Source organism: Ursus maritimus, unplaced genomic scaffold (genome assembly GCF_017311325.1).
Source record: "Ursus maritimus isolate PB19 unplaced genomic scaffold, ASM1731132v1 scaffold_2, whole genome shotgun sequence".
NCBI classification, from domain to species: Eukaryota; Metazoa; Chordata; class Mammalia; order Carnivora; family Ursidae; genus Ursus; species Ursus maritimus.
In genome coordinates, this window is record NW_024424452.1 from 92314969 (window position 1) to 92329425 (window position 14457).

Here is a 14457-nt window from a genome sequence, read left to right on the forward strand (position 1 = left end):
CAGCATTCTCCGAGGGATGCTCGGGGATTCCTGACGTTGTGATAAGATCCCACCCTTGATGGAAGGATGAAAGGTTGCAGGGTGAGGCCAGTGTGGCGTAGAGGAGGCAGTCCTATACCTGAGCGCCCGACAGAACTGCCACATGGGGTCGACTGAATGATTCATTCCTGGGAGCGGAGCCTGGGAATCCGTATTTTGGAATCAATAGGCCACTGTGAAGAAGCCGGTCTGGGTGGGAACGAGGACCCCCCAGCCCTGGCAGCACCTGCCCAGGGTTTTGAAGGCAGGGAAGGAATTTTATATTTATTTACATCTTCTCTCTTGCATCCCATGTCCTTGTTCCAGGGAGGATTGAACGGGGCTGAGTAAAGGTTTTTCGGATCAAAGAGAGGAAAGGGGTTTTCAGGTAGAGGCAGCCGCTTGCCTGTTTGTGTCTGTGCACGGTTCCGGTAGCTGGGAGCGCTGCAGGGGCAGGGGCCCCCAGAGCGGCGGGAGGCGGAGTGGGGGGGTGAGAGGAGCTCATGTGGCTCCTGGGGTGGGCCTGAGGTGAAGAGTCCTGCCGGGATGGTTCTGTTCACATTTACTCTAGGCTTCCTCCTAAGAGCCGGCTGAAATGATTCCCTCTGCTGTAGAAACTAGAGTAAAGCAAAGTTTCCATGGGGGCCCCACAAACCCAGAACGGGTAAATCGGGTCAGGTGGACCGAGCAAACAGAGTGCACACCCTGGAACAGGTGAGGAGAGGCGTGGGGGAGCCGAGAGCCTTCCTTCCGGCTCCCAGCTCAGCGTCAGCAGGCACAGAGGGCAGGGCAGCGGTCAGGGGCAGTCGTCCCGGGACCGTCCTTGGCAGGGCCTGCTCTGCGTCCTGCCCTCCCGGGGCGCGCGGAGCTGCTGGGCATAGCGTCTTCCTCTGGGTAAGAACGTTCTCGGTGGAGGCTCAGGGGAGGTTCCCTGTTTGGGCGCTGGGGCGGCACAGAAACGGCACAGCTTGACACTGGGCCTCCACAGCTGACCCGGGCGACAGGTACCGGAGGGGAGTGTCTTCCCGGGAGAGAAATCAGCCCAGGACCCGGCCTGCGGGCATTGCCTGTCCACGGCCGCAGGCTGTCAGGCCCAGGCGAGCGCGGGCCCGCAAGAGGACGCCCGGGGGGCACTCGCCCCCCTGACCTGTGCTCGTCACCCTGGCCCGCCCTTCAGCAGTGGGAATGGACAGTTAAGGCTCACCGGACATCTACACGAAAGCAGCGGCATAGAAAGGAGGACCGAGAGGAGCAAGCAGGGCGGACTCTGTAGAATAGGGAAACGGATGCTAATTTAAATGAAAAGGAACGTACTTTTAGAAACGTTAAGGAAGAGCTGGATGGACCCTAGAAACGCCGTGCGGACCCCCGCCGCTGCTGTCCGCTCGGGGTGGCCGGCCCCCCCGCCCCCGCTGAGCCGCGCAGCCCAGGGGCCCCCACGCTCGTTCCCACTCCTGGTGGGGCCGGTTGCAGTCACCGCAGTAGTTACGGGATCTGAGTACATATAAACTCCCGTGAAATCCGGGCACACAGGAGGGTTGTTGGCGCAGAAGCTGCGTTGAAGGCCCTCAGCGCCTCCAGCACCGGGTGACGCTCGGTCTCCCCCGGCGGTTCCGCACGCGCTTCCTTGCGGTCCGCAGCCGTGAATTGGGAGCGATTCTGGCCTCCCGGGACGCCGGGTCCCCCACCCAAAGCAGCACGGGGCGGTGAGGCGGGGGAGGAGGGTCAGGGAAGCATCGGAGGGCTCCTGCGGGGCCGGGGGCCAGCACACGGCCGCTGTGGGGGCGCCGGTGACGCCCGCGGGGGGCGGCCTGGGGCGCCTCTGCAGGCACCGCGGAGCACCTCGGTTAGAGGTCTCTGTGCGCTCCGTGGCCCCGGGCAGATCTGGCCTCGGCGGACGTTCTCCCTGGTCGTGGCTGGAGTGGACATGGGACAGTGCGCCCCCACCTTGCCCTGCCGCCGCCGCCGCCGCGGCCTTGGAGGCAGGCTGGTCCTCCCGCTCCCGCCTCCACCCCCTTGGTGTGCAGTGCACCGTCTGGGAAAGGGGTCGGCTGCGCGCTGCTTGCATCCTGGCCAGTCTGCGTGCACGTGACCTCCCAGGCGCCTCCTCCGAGCTGCTCGGTCAGACTTGGGTTCTCGCGTTTCCTGGTCTCTCGTGCCCCGAGTTCCGTGCACTTTTACCACGCGATGGGCTCTGCCACAGTTGGGGCCACCGCTGCTCCAGCCTGTAGCACCCGTTCCTTTCCTCACCGCCTGCCGTGTTCCCGGGGCCCAAGTGGTAAGCCCTCGCCTCTTTCGGTTTGTCCCCAGAGCATTCCAGTTCCAGAAAATAGCTTGTGTGTTGGGCGGAGACTAGGCGGAGCTGCTGTGCAGAAGCAGACACCCCAGACACCCCGCTCTGGCTGAGCCCAGAGACAAGTCTGGTTGTTTGGAGCCGGTGGGGCGTGCGGGCGGTGGGCGCGGTGGGCGGTCAGCGATGGCTTCTGTCCGTCGCTCTGCTATCCGCAGGGCACGCTCTTGGGCCTCGGGGGCAGCCCTGGCTCGCCGGCACCGGCTCACGTGCCCGCTCCCAGAGGGTGAGGACAGGCGGCTCCCTGTGACGGGGCCGTGTGGTCGCCTGAGTCACTGCTGTGCACGTCTGGGAACTTCATCACGTGGCGGCGGCTGGGACCAGAAAGGAGCCTCCCGCCCGGCGGCCGAGCTGCTGAATCTGGGATTGGGGAAGCGGTTCTAGCTAGTTCTCCAGGAGGAAGTGGATTGTGGGAACCATTAGCATTCTCTGCTGCCACCCGACATGTCACGGAAAGGTTGAAAATAAAAGGGACAGAGATCTCTGGGGAAAATGCAGCAAGAGGCAGGCAGAGTAAGGGGCGGCTTTCATATCGGTCAAACTAGAATGCCAGGTGCGAAGGGCTCCAAGAGGGGGGTTTAATATGGATAGAAAATATATGCCTCTCCACGAAGATGTAGCATTCAGAAAAGTCCGTATGTGCAAAAACAGCATTCCATTTGTATATTTTAGGCAAAACCTGCTAGCAATAAAAAACACCCATCGCCTTAAACGGTGACTAAATCCGTACTTTCCGCTCTCACGCTCACAGACAGAATAGACACAAAGGAGTAAGAAGGGTTGACCAGCCCCGCGCAGAGGTCCAGCGTGCGTGTGTGATATCTTGCGCCTGACAGTGCCCACTCTCTCAAATGTCTGTAGAGCGTTGATAAAAGTTATTGATGTAAAGATGTTTTTTCCCCAAATTAATCTATAAACCCAGTGTCATCAGTCAAAAAAGTCCCAGTTCATTTTTTCATGGAATTCAACAATCTAGTTTTAAAAGTTCTCCTAGAAGAGCCCCTGTACAACAGTCAGCCCTCTGGGTTTGGGGACAGGGAGCAGCGTCACAGAGGGGACCTGCCCGGTCAGATGGCAGAACAGTGTGAGCCCGCAGGGGTCAAACTTGCCTCTGTCTGTTGTCTGTTGTGTGTATCACACCGGATACAAAACTGAAAGCCGGGCGTGTAAAGCATCTGAATGTAAAAAAGTTTAAGAGTGTTATAAAGAAATAGAGGGGAGGGGCGCCTGGGTGGCTTGGTTAAGTACCCACTCATGATTTTGGCTCAGGGCTGTGAGATCGAGCCCCACGTCAGGGCCCCTGCTCAGCGGGAGTCTGCTTGGGGTTCTCTTTCCCTCTGCCCCTCCTCCCGCCATCTACCTCCCCCCACGCACCCCCCCCATGCTCTCGCTCACGCTCTCTCTCTCTCTTAAAAAAAAAAAAAGAAAGAAAGAAATATAGGTCGTTGATGTCGTTTTACCCAGAAACCATAAAGGTAAAGATTTACAGGTGTCACTGTATCAAATTTAAAGCTTCCTTTAGCAAATGACATTAGAAACAAAGTTGATGGAAAAGTGACAGCCTGGAAGAAAACATTTGTACATGTAATGGATGTAAGCTAGCATGCTTTTTATTAATTAATTAGAGAGCGAGAGTACGCATCAGCAGGGGGAGGGGTGCATGGCAGAGGGAGAGAGAGAATCTCAAGGAGACCCCCCCCTCTCAGCAGGGGGCCTGACTCGGGCTGGATCTCAGGACCCTGAGGTCATGACCTGAGCCAACATCAGGAGTCCGATGCTCAGTGGACTGAACCACCCAGGCTCCCCACTGGCGTCCTTTCTAAGTAAAGGGCTCCCCTCGCGCAGGCAGCCACCAAGAAAAGTGGACAGAGGACAGTTGCTCTCTCAGCTGTGGTCCGGCGGTACCCGCAGGGCTGAGCAGGAGCGAGCATGGACAGCGGGGGGTGGGGGGTGGCCTGTGGTCATCTGGGGTCTGCCAGGCGAGGAGCTTTCCAGTCACACTCAGTGTCTCGGGGGGGTGGGGGCGGTCAGGAGCAGAGCAGCCACAGCTCCCCCAGGGCTGATTCTGGCCTTTGTGTCTCTGCAGAAATCTGCCCTAATTGTCCAGGGGCCCCGCGAGGTGAAGAAGCGGGAGCTGGTCTTCCTCCAGTTCCGCCTGAATGAGAGTAGCGAGGACTTCAGTGCCATCGATTACCTCCTCTTCTCGTCTTTCCAGGAGTTCCTACACAGGTGGCCTTCCAAGTCCACAGCGGGCTTGCCCATCTCGGGGCGGGGGCAGACGCTCGGGGCTGCGATGACCCATCGGCCCGGGGGACTGACCTGGAGCTCCGTGGCTCTGGGAGACCTGTCTTCACAAAGTGCAGCAGGTCTGGTGTGGTGTGTGTTCAGACTGGTGGGCCGGGAGGCTTGGTCCTGTCGCTGCCGAGCAAAGGCGGGAGGAGCTGCTGGGACCTCGTGCGCCCCCCGAGTCCCTGGCCCGAGCCAGGTCTCCCCTGCGGTGTCAGGGGCAGTGTGTCTAGCGCTCAGTGTGTGTTTGCCACGTGTGTTTAATATGGGTATGAAAGTTCTTGTCTGCCGCCCTCGTTGGGGCCCAGAGTGCTCACTGGGACTGGGAACATTTTCCTCCCATCCCCAAGCCAGCGTGACTCAGGCCTCTGGGTCCCGCTGAGCCTGGGGCTCCATTGAAGGGAAGCGGGTGGCAGTCACCACGGAGGAGAGGCCACTCCCCTGGCTGAGGCTGTTGGCCATCTCCCCCTGCTCACACACCCCTGCTCTGTCCTCTGTTTCGGAGCTTGAAGCCTCTGCTGTGATGTCTTTGACCCTGTCTGCTCCCCAGCATTCCCTCTGCCCTCCCTGCGTGGAGCTGCTGGCTGGGCAGATACCATGGGTGTCCCGTCTGGTGAGGCTCCCCTCACCGGGTCTCCCAGAGGGAGGCTGGCGGGCGCACCTGCAGACTCGCGGCCAGTGCTCTGGGAGCAGGTGGGAAGGAGGAGGGACCCCTATGGGGGGCCACCTCGAGGTGGGTGACAGTTCTCCCTGTGTGTGCAAACCGAGACACAGAGCTTGGAGAGGGAGCAGGAAGCAGGCAGCATCCCGGTGGTACCAGCCAAGAGACCAGCTCGAAGTGGGGGCTTGCGTTGGAGTGTGGCCGAGTTTGAATCCTGCTGTTGTGCCTAACGGGGCCCTTTCTTCTCTGTCTCCCAAGCCCAGACAGGGTGGGCTTCATGCAGGCCTGTGAGAGCGCCTATTCCAGCTGGAAGTTCTCCGGGGGCTTCCGCACGTGGGTCAAGATGTCCTTGGTGAAGACGAAGGAAGAGGACGGGCGGGAAGCGGTGGAGTTCCGGCAGGAGGTGGGTGGACCTGGACCTGCTGTCCGTTGCCGGCCACCTCCACCCTCGACTCGGGGGTGGAGAGGAGCTTTGCAGAAGGGATGACCTCTAGGCAGTCTTCAGAATGGGAAGGGACCCCGTGCTGGGGCGGAGACATGTTCCCCAGGCCCTTCCCTGGGCCACCATCAGTCCTCGCCAAACACGTGGGCCAAGCCGAGATGCCTGCGTTTCATGGAGCAGGTGACTCGCCTTGCCCAGCCGGGTTCTTGGCCCTCAGAGGCTGCGGGCCGCAGGGAAGACGGGGGATTTGCAGGGAAGAGACACTCGCTACGGTGGCCTCTGAAGGGTTGTGCACGTGACGATCCACTGGGATGCGCTTTCTTCTCGTATTAATTTCTTTATCATCCTTTTTCTATTTCTGAATATTTTGAAAGGCGTGTCGTGTTAGAACAGTAACAGAATGTTACATCACTTCTGAAAGTCATATGTATGTTGGGTATATGCTCAAAATGTGATCCTGATGGGAAGCGCGATTGAAACCTTCCAGTCCACTGGCCTGGAGCCCAGAGACGTCCTGACGGTAGACAGGAGAGGACCCGGGGAAGAGGCCCGGCAGTGCGGATGGGAGGAGAGGGCATTTTGGTTGCCACAGCAGGGCTGTTTGTCAGTTACCACTGAAAGCAAGGCCGCAGCCCTACCTTTGGGACGTCCACCTTGGCTGTGGCTGCCCCCCTGCCCACATCCACACCCAGAGCCAGTCATCCTGTGTATCCGTGGCTGGGTCCTGCAGAGGCAGCGAGGAGACGGGTCTGTTCTAGAAAACTCTGTTCCTCCTTAGAGGAACGCCTCTTAGAGATGTTCTGTTGGGCTGGACTCAGGCAGCATCAGGAAAGGCCTGGGTTGGAGTAGAAGGACCGACTTCCACCCACGCGGCTGTCATTGGCCAGGAGCCATGCTCTCGTCCGGGTCTGCCCCTTCCCTGCCCCTGGTCCTCAGATACTCCAGATTAGAGACCTTTGGGAAGGGCTTAAAGCCGATTCCCTTCAAGAGGACAGGCTTTTCTCCTGCCCTAGGGTGTGGCAACTCCCTGGCCATGGGTCCTTAACGTATCCTAGTTTGTCAGATAACTGTCACCGCCTGGATTTTTACTCCACACTCTTCTCCGGGAGCTTCCAGGACCTTCCTCATCAGGCCCCATGGAGGCTGAGGAAAGGAGACACCATACGTTCACCTCGCAGTTAGGAGCGGCCTGCCTCCCCAGCTCTCCCCGCAGCTCCCCCGTGACCGGAACCCAAAGGGGCCGAAGTCCCAGTGAACCTACGCATTTTAGAATGTTTGTGCCTTTTGTTGCTATCTAAACTGGAAGTTTTTTGGTGGGTGACATGACCTCTTTAGAACGAAGTTTAAAAGTTTTTTTATTGAGTGTTTTAAAGTTTAGAAAACTTAATGTAGTTATTGTCTCATTTGATCGCGACCGCACCTGCTGACCGTCTAGGCGCTTTGTCGGCTGTGCGGCGAGTGGCTCAGGGAGGCTCAGGTCAGGGGGTGGGCACAGCCCTTCAGCTGGACCTGGGCTTCTGCCCCTGGGACCTGTTTGCTCTCCGTGACACCACGCAGTTTCTGGTAATTGCTAACCAGAAATTACCAAGCACGCGTGCTGTTTGCAGGGAATGCTCAGCTGGGCGGGTCTGTGAGGCTGCACTTCGTCCCTGTTGACCTGAAGCGTTGAAACACTCCGCTTTGAAGATCAAGTATTTCGAAATTTGAGGTTTCTGTGGCTTCTCATTATGCCTTAACATGATACTTCGAGTATGGTTTACTCATGAGTCCAGATACATAATGACGATTTTGGTGATAACCAGAATAGCTGTTGTACATCCCAGATCCTGTTCCTTTCCCCAGGGAGCTGGAAACCAGGGTAAAGTCTCGGCTCTGGTACCAGCTTATGAGATTTTTGGCTTTCTCTGTCCAGAAGATGGCAGGAAGAGAACCAAGGTCCAAGATCCCGTGACTCCTCTCCTTTCCTGCGACCCAGGCTGGGGAGTGGCACCGAGGTGCTAACACCGCTTTCTCTTCTCCACCTAGACCAGTGTGGTTAACTACATTGACCAGAGGCCAGCCGCCGAGAAAAGTGCTCAGCTGTTTTTTGTAGTCTTTGAATGGAAAGATCCTTTCATCCAGAAAGTCCAAGATGTGAGTACTACTTCACGTTGCAAGAGCAGACTCCTTGCGCTGAGCTGTTGGACCCATCCTTGCAGGCTGTCCTCGTCTCCTTTCGTGCACAGGTTACTTTGTCATTTATGACTTTGTGTCCTCTGCTGTGTTTCACTGGCCTTGCCGTCACAGGACGGGTGGCCCTGTGAAGGTGGGAGCTTCATCTTTTGTTCACCATCGTTTATCTACCATCTGGCAGGGTGCTTAGCACGGAGTACGCGCTTGATGGTACTGTTAAGTGAATGAACCAAGTGGAACGCATGGATTGCATTTAGCTCATGTCTAGATTACGGCTGTCGGAAGCCATTCTTTTTTGACGGGTCTCTGTTGGATAATAATCCTTATTATTTGTTGTCAGAGCAGAAAGGTACGAATAAAAATTAACAGCACGGCAACTAATGCCAGATGCTGACTCCGTCTTGGGGGGGAGGAACGATGGGACAGCTTTGCTAAAGGGAAGGGAGACCCCACCACCAGAGCCAGGCCCGATCTGCTACTCATGCGCGTTTAGATGATCCCAGCACGTCCTGGTGTGGTCGTGGCTGAGGGGAAGCGCCGTCCGGGGCCGAGGCCCACACGTGGAGGGTGTGAGTGACCCGAGCTGCCCCGCGACCTACCCCGCCCGGGTGACCCGTGGCCTGGCAGGGCTGCGCGCCGCGGACCGAGGCAGGGCTCCGGCGGAGGAGCAGCCGCCTTGGCCTCCGCCCGTGCAGCGCGTGAGGACGCGTCTTCCACTCCCGCTGTTGTTCAGGAGGCGGCGCCCAGCGAGCCGAGCCAAGGCCACGCTCGGAAGAGGCCTGCTTTTGTCGCGCGGTCACTCCGCTTCACCGCAGCCCTGAGCGGTGGCGCCGGTGTCGCCGCCTTGTGTCTGCGAGCTCTGAGGCTCCCGCTGTCCAAGGTCACCCTGCGGTTACGGTGCTGGGGACTCAGAACACCCCCCGAGGCGGCCTCGGCCTAGAAGGGGTCGCGGTCAGGGGGAGCGCGGGTGGAAGCCGTGACGGGGCGCGTCCCAGGCCGCACGCGGCTGCCGCAGGGGGTTGTGGGGTCGGTGCCTCGGCCGAAGTCGAGAGGGTTTCGGCTTGGTGGTCGGAGAGCAGAGCTGCAAGGGGCCGGGACGGGGCGGTACCCTGGGCCCGGGAAAGCCTCGCGGGCCGGGCAGCAGAAGGCACAGCCTGGGGCAGGAGTGCGGGCGTGAGACCGTCGCGGGACCGGAGGGAGGGCAGGTTGGAGTAGCTGAGATGGCACCCAAACGGGAGGAACCGGCCTGATGGCGCGGGTGGAGTTTTGGGGGAAATTTGTCCCAAAGCAAGTTCGCTTACCGTGGGTGAGGCCAGAAATGTCAGCCTCACTACTGAATATCTGACTTGTGCAAGAGCTTTTTTAAGACACGTTTTTGTCCAGGATCCCTTTATGGTAGGGGCGTGAGTACGTGTCTCAGACTTGAGCTCTGCACCTTGTATCGTCAGAACGGAGTACAGTTACAGCGCTGTTAGGACCCGGGTGTTTTTCTTGCCACTCCCGTCACTGGGGGTAGGAGGCCCTCGACAGTCACGCTGACGTGACCTGGGCCTCAGAGCTGAAGCAAACTGATGAGCTTGTGTATGTTGCTGTTTTCCAGATAATCACCGCCAATCCTTGGAACACAATCGCCCTTCTCTGCGGGGCCTTCTTGGCGTTATTTAAAGCAGCGGAGTTTGCCAAACTGAGTGTGAAATGGATGATCAAAATTAGGAAGAGATACCTGAAAAAAAGAGGTCAGGCGGCAAACCACATAAGCTGAGTGGCCTGTGGTGTTCGTAGAACTGCCCCCGGCGATGGAAGTTCTCGTCACTTCTGGTTTGGTAAACGGAGCGACCAGCGGCCCTGTGCTCACTGGCAACGGGCCTTGCCGGGAGGAGCAGCCTGCCAGACTGCAGCTTCTAACCTGGCCCCAAAAGAGGATGTTTAGAGCCTAATGGAACAGATCCAGTGGAAACCTAAAACCTATTTAAGTATTTAAATTATTAGTGAACGTTTTTGGACGTATGACTAGGGATTGTGGAAGATGGAATTAGATATGTATCAAGTTTTCTGAAGGTTTGTGAAGCTGCCTTTTTTATTTGTTTTGGTGTATAGTTAAGCTCTAACGAGATAATTAAGGCTCTACATCTCACCTTAGTTTTTTTTCCCCTGAGGTTTTTAAAGTGGACAGAAGAGAGTGTGATTTTCTGTTTCCCCAGATCCTGACGACGCAGACACGCAGGGTAGGCGCACACAGAGGTGGAATCCCGTATGTCCCCGGCGTCATCTGCCGGCTGCGCTGTCTGGCCACGTGCTCTCATTTGTTAAATTTTAAGTGGGACTTTTTAAAGCTGCTAGAAACTAGTGCGAAGATTTCTTGCGGCTCGACTAGCCACCTGCCTGTCTGGCTCGAATCTGCTGATGCAGGCGTAGGAGCGCAGTGAGGAGCATGCGGGAGCACCGGGACGTGTGTGCAGAGGAGGGGCCTACTCGGTGTATTTTGATGATTTTATTAACAGGTAAATAAAAGTTAGGTTAATGCAAAAGGCCTCCGCGTGCCAGTATGCGTGTCTGCTAAGTTGGTACGCACCGGTGCGCTCCCATTCTGTGACCTCCACGTAAGTGGCCGCGTGAGCTTGGACCCCCGGGATGCATGGATCGGACTCCCAAGGTGCATCATGCCTGCGTCCAAGGAAGGGTAAGTGGCCCAGTCGGGAAGAGTGACAGACAGATGTGCTGCCATGACCAAGCCGTGGTCTGTTCCTGTCCAACAAAAGCACCCATCTGAGAAAGGGGCTCTCGGTGTGACCCTCAAAGCCTGCTGCCTGGCTTTTGACAGAGGTGAGTACTCAGTATTTTTCACATGGTAGCAGTGGGGTGATATTTAAGGTTATGGAAATCGTCTCCAGAGCTTCCAATTATTTCATGCCTTCTGCTTCCAAAGAGGACTTGGCAACACTTCCTGCATTTTATAACCTGGTTTTAGGTAAAGAGGAAAAACTCAAATGTGCAAGGGGGTCATTCTTATCTCATGTCTAACTCAGCAAGACACTGTTATTTGATTGAATTACTAAGGATAAACTTGTGCAAAGAATATTCCCTGGTACTTCGCTAAGCCACAGAAGCACGCACATTCAGATGTGGGCCTAGATCTTGTCTCTCTGTGAAGTCTTTTTTGTAAGGCAAATGCAAAGCCAGGCGTAGCTTAACAGTAGTGGAAAACACGTGTCCGTGTGCATGTTAAAATATCTCTAAAGAGGACACACCACTTTAATACTTAACTATCTAATAGTTGTTCAAATGCACGTACCGAAACTGCATTTCCTGTACTGTGGAAAGCGGAGAGACATCTTGCATGCGCTTTAGAGTAAGTAGGTGGTTAGGAAGTGCGCGTTTTTAGTTTGTCAAAGAGAAGACTGACTACAGCTGCAGCCTGTCTGAGGCCGCTGTGACTGCTTTCGGTGACAGAGATATAAACCTTCCACAGCATTCAGACCTAACCTTCACTTCCTGCCAAGGCAGGGGCTGCCCTTCTGGTCTGTGTTCTGCAGTAGGACCGCCCTTGCCTTCCTATACTGCCCCGGCTGTCAGGAACCCGGACAGGCCTTGGGTCAGTGCGGAGGACTTGGCAAGAGCACGTTGATCTGGGTGGCTGGGACAAGGTGGCTATTGGAGACACTACAATATGAGCCATGTACCAAAAGGAAGAGTTTCTCCTGGGGCCGCAGTGGGTGAAAGGAGTTGCTTTTACAGTGACCGAGGAATCGTGTGCGGGACCCAGGCTAGAGTTTTTCATGAATGCAAAAGAGTGGAAAGTTTACAATAATGTCTAATTTCTGACTCGGCCACAGTTTCCCTGCACCTCACCCAGGGAAGTACTGTTTATTATAAATTTTGAGATTTATCCTTGTGGGTCTGTTTTGATTAAAACTGACATTTAAGGTAATTTGAACCTATTCTCTGAACAGACATGAAGGAATATGAAAGGCTATCCTCAAACTGAGCATTTTATGCAGGCATTCTATAAAACAGATGTACTTTGGTAAGTGGCTGCAATAGTCGTGTATGTACGAATACAAAAGGGCAGCAGGCTGCTTCTGGGTGCCTCAACTCAGCCAGAAAAAGCAAAGACAACATAGGCAAAATACAAACATAGACTTTATTAAATGCTGCTCAATCCCCCAATGAAGATCTTTCATTACAAAACAGTTTTCCACACAACTGCAAGAGATTGGAATGGTACTCATAACAAAAGAGGTGAGAAATACTTGACCGAGTGAAAACATATAAGACCTCTCTAGAGTCAAGAACTCTACAGGGGAACCTACTGCATTTCCTTTAAATAAAGCCAGGCAGTGACAGTGAGCGCTCTGCGTCACCACATTGTGGGACTCAGAGCCGCCTTCCCTGGGTCAGGAGGGACTGGAGGAAGGGCAGGTTGTGAGGACTGGAAAGGTCCTGCCTTCAGCCTTCGGGAGGAAGAGGAGGAATGAACTGAGAGGCAGGCACAGTGTTCGCCTGCGAGGCCTCTGAATCTGGCCGCATCACGCTGGGGGCTGCAGACGAAGGGGGATAGTCATGAGGAGCCATCTGAAGAATGTGGTTTACTTTCCCAGCTTTTATTTATATTTTGTGCTTTAAAAAGTCTGGAGATTCAAGCTTCTGCTCAAATTCCAGAGTGCAGTAATATCTCTAATGAAGGCAGGCTTAGGGCAGGTAACTCCCCCCATCATATTTCTGGGAGCAACAAAGGGAAGGGTAAGGATTACACCTTAGTTTTATTTTAGGAAATTCTTTTTCCCGGGATGTAACTAAGGTCTGCAGCAATGTGAAAAGCACATTATAAAAGGGAAAAATATACAGAGCAGACTATATCTATGTGCAACACAATCAAAAAAAGAATTCAAGTCATAATTCTTACCACTCCCATAATTATCTCACTCATATCACAGACGATAAAGTTCATTCATTTCTGTGAAACTTTAGAAGTGACACAATAAATCCATGATTAGACAAAGGTTACAATATACTGCGGCCATGATACAGCACAGGGCTATGTTTAGTCCATATTTTTCATTTACAGTTGCCAGAAAAAAAGTTGGCCTTTTAATTATATTATACTGAGAGGTTTGTTTCATAATTTTTACATATTTCAAAAAAGTGTACAAAACTGCCTATCCAACGGAGGTGGTGGGCTTTTTATTCATCACTTGTATTGCTGAGAATACTGTGCATGTTGTAAGCACTGTTCTGCTTTTCCAGAGCTTTCTTTAGCTTTAGCTCCTCTAATTTTTTCCATAATTCTTCACGTTCCAATTCCTTCTTCTTCTCTCTGTAGATAAACCAAAATTTTTATAGTCAGAAACCTTTGAGAGCCCGAAGAAACATGCTGTTTGGCAGTTTGCTGGGGACACATTCACCCTCGTTTCACTTAAATCCCTTTACTAAAGCATTTGAGGCCAATTACCTGGAGGACCTAATGAAACTCACTGTCACTCTCCTGAGTGATTACTACGTCTGAGTTACTCTTTGCTTTCCGCCACATATTCTCCCATCCATGACCGCTATTGTCACTGGTGCTTTATTACACATTCACTCGCTCACCTAACCCTCTCACAGCCACCAGAGCTGTGACGGTCATCCTTTTATGGAGACGGGAGGGTAGCTATGAGGTCAGGCTGGGGCCACTTCCAGGTAGAATCACCTCTCTGGCCACTAACCAGTCTGTATCTTTGACATCCAATGAAAGCTGAAGTTTGGTAAGAAAACAAAATTCAAAATATTTTTTATGTTTCAACTATTTAATTTCAATTCTAAGAAAAATGCTTCTGAATAACTTGGACCAAACTATTCTGAAGGACTACATGAACGTCCTTCAGATGTTTTTGCAGATATGATTATTCTTAGTTATGTGAAATATACGAAATATACAAGTTTAATGTGATCCTAATCATCTTCTCCCTCATTGCTTCCTAAGGTTTAAACTATGTACCTAATTTCTTTTCCTGTCTGAAAAGTGCTATTTTTTAAAGAGTTATTGATGGACTAGGATGGCCCTGAAGAAGAGCTATCCTTGTTCTTGCCACAGGAAAATCCTGATTGGGAATTTATAGTCAGAAGAGATCAGCTTTTCCAAACAACAGGTAATGAACTTCTTAGACGTAAGGCAGGTTTGTAAATGCTGCTATGTGCTACCATCCCTAAAATATTTACTGTTGCAAGGAACAAAATCTCAACAGTACTGAGCCAGAGACATACCATTATGTGAGCTCCCTCTGACCAAAAAAAAACCAAAAAAACCACAAACCCCTATGCTGAACTTTAAGATACCACTTTGTTAAAATGGGCAACTTAAAACTACCACACTGTTGTGCAAAGAGCAGTTGAAGAGTAAAGCTCACTATGGAAGCCCATCTGGACAAAGGATTTTCATAAATACATAGATCAAATTGTATCAGTTTGGCATCAGCTGTATTTCATGATGCAGATGCTACCAGACCGATGAAGTCTAAGGCTCAGAATGAGATAAACAGGATTTATAATGCA

The 14457-nt window shown here is 53.6% G+C and overlaps 2 protein-coding genes across 6 annotated transcripts in view; one reads left to right on the forward strand and one right to left on the reverse strand.

Annotated features, from left to right (window-relative positions):
• The window catches only part of PACC1 (proton activated chloride channel 1), a 36649-nt gene extending 26192 nt beyond the window's left edge, over positions 1-10457 (forward strand). For 4 of the 5 annotated variants that reach the window (XM_040636360.1, XM_040636361.1, XM_008701171.2 and 1 more), the window contains 4 exons: positions 4455-4597; positions 5574-5718; positions 7783-7890; positions 9530-10457. In XM_040636360.1, the coding sequence (XP_040492294.1) occupies positions 4455-4597; positions 5574-5718; positions 7783-7890; positions 9530-9691 (558 nt within the window). In that variant the 3' untranslated portion in view covers positions 9692-10457. Of the gene's footprint in view, positions 1-4454; positions 4598-5573; positions 5719-7782; positions 7983-9529 lie in introns of all 5 variants that reach the window. The other variant, XM_040636362.1, reaches the window with a different exon arrangement.
• A 1594-nt stretch (positions 10458-12051) lies between these two features.
• Positions 12052-14457, reverse strand: part of PPP2R5A (protein phosphatase 2 regulatory subunit B'alpha) — a 65508-nt gene continuing 63102 nt past the window's right edge. The window contains exon 13 of the mRNA XM_008701172.2: positions 12052-13243. Within this exon, the coding sequence (XP_008699394.2) occupies positions 13111-13243 (133 nt within the window). The 3' untranslated portion in view covers positions 12052-13110. The remainder of the gene's footprint in view (positions 13244-14457) is intronic.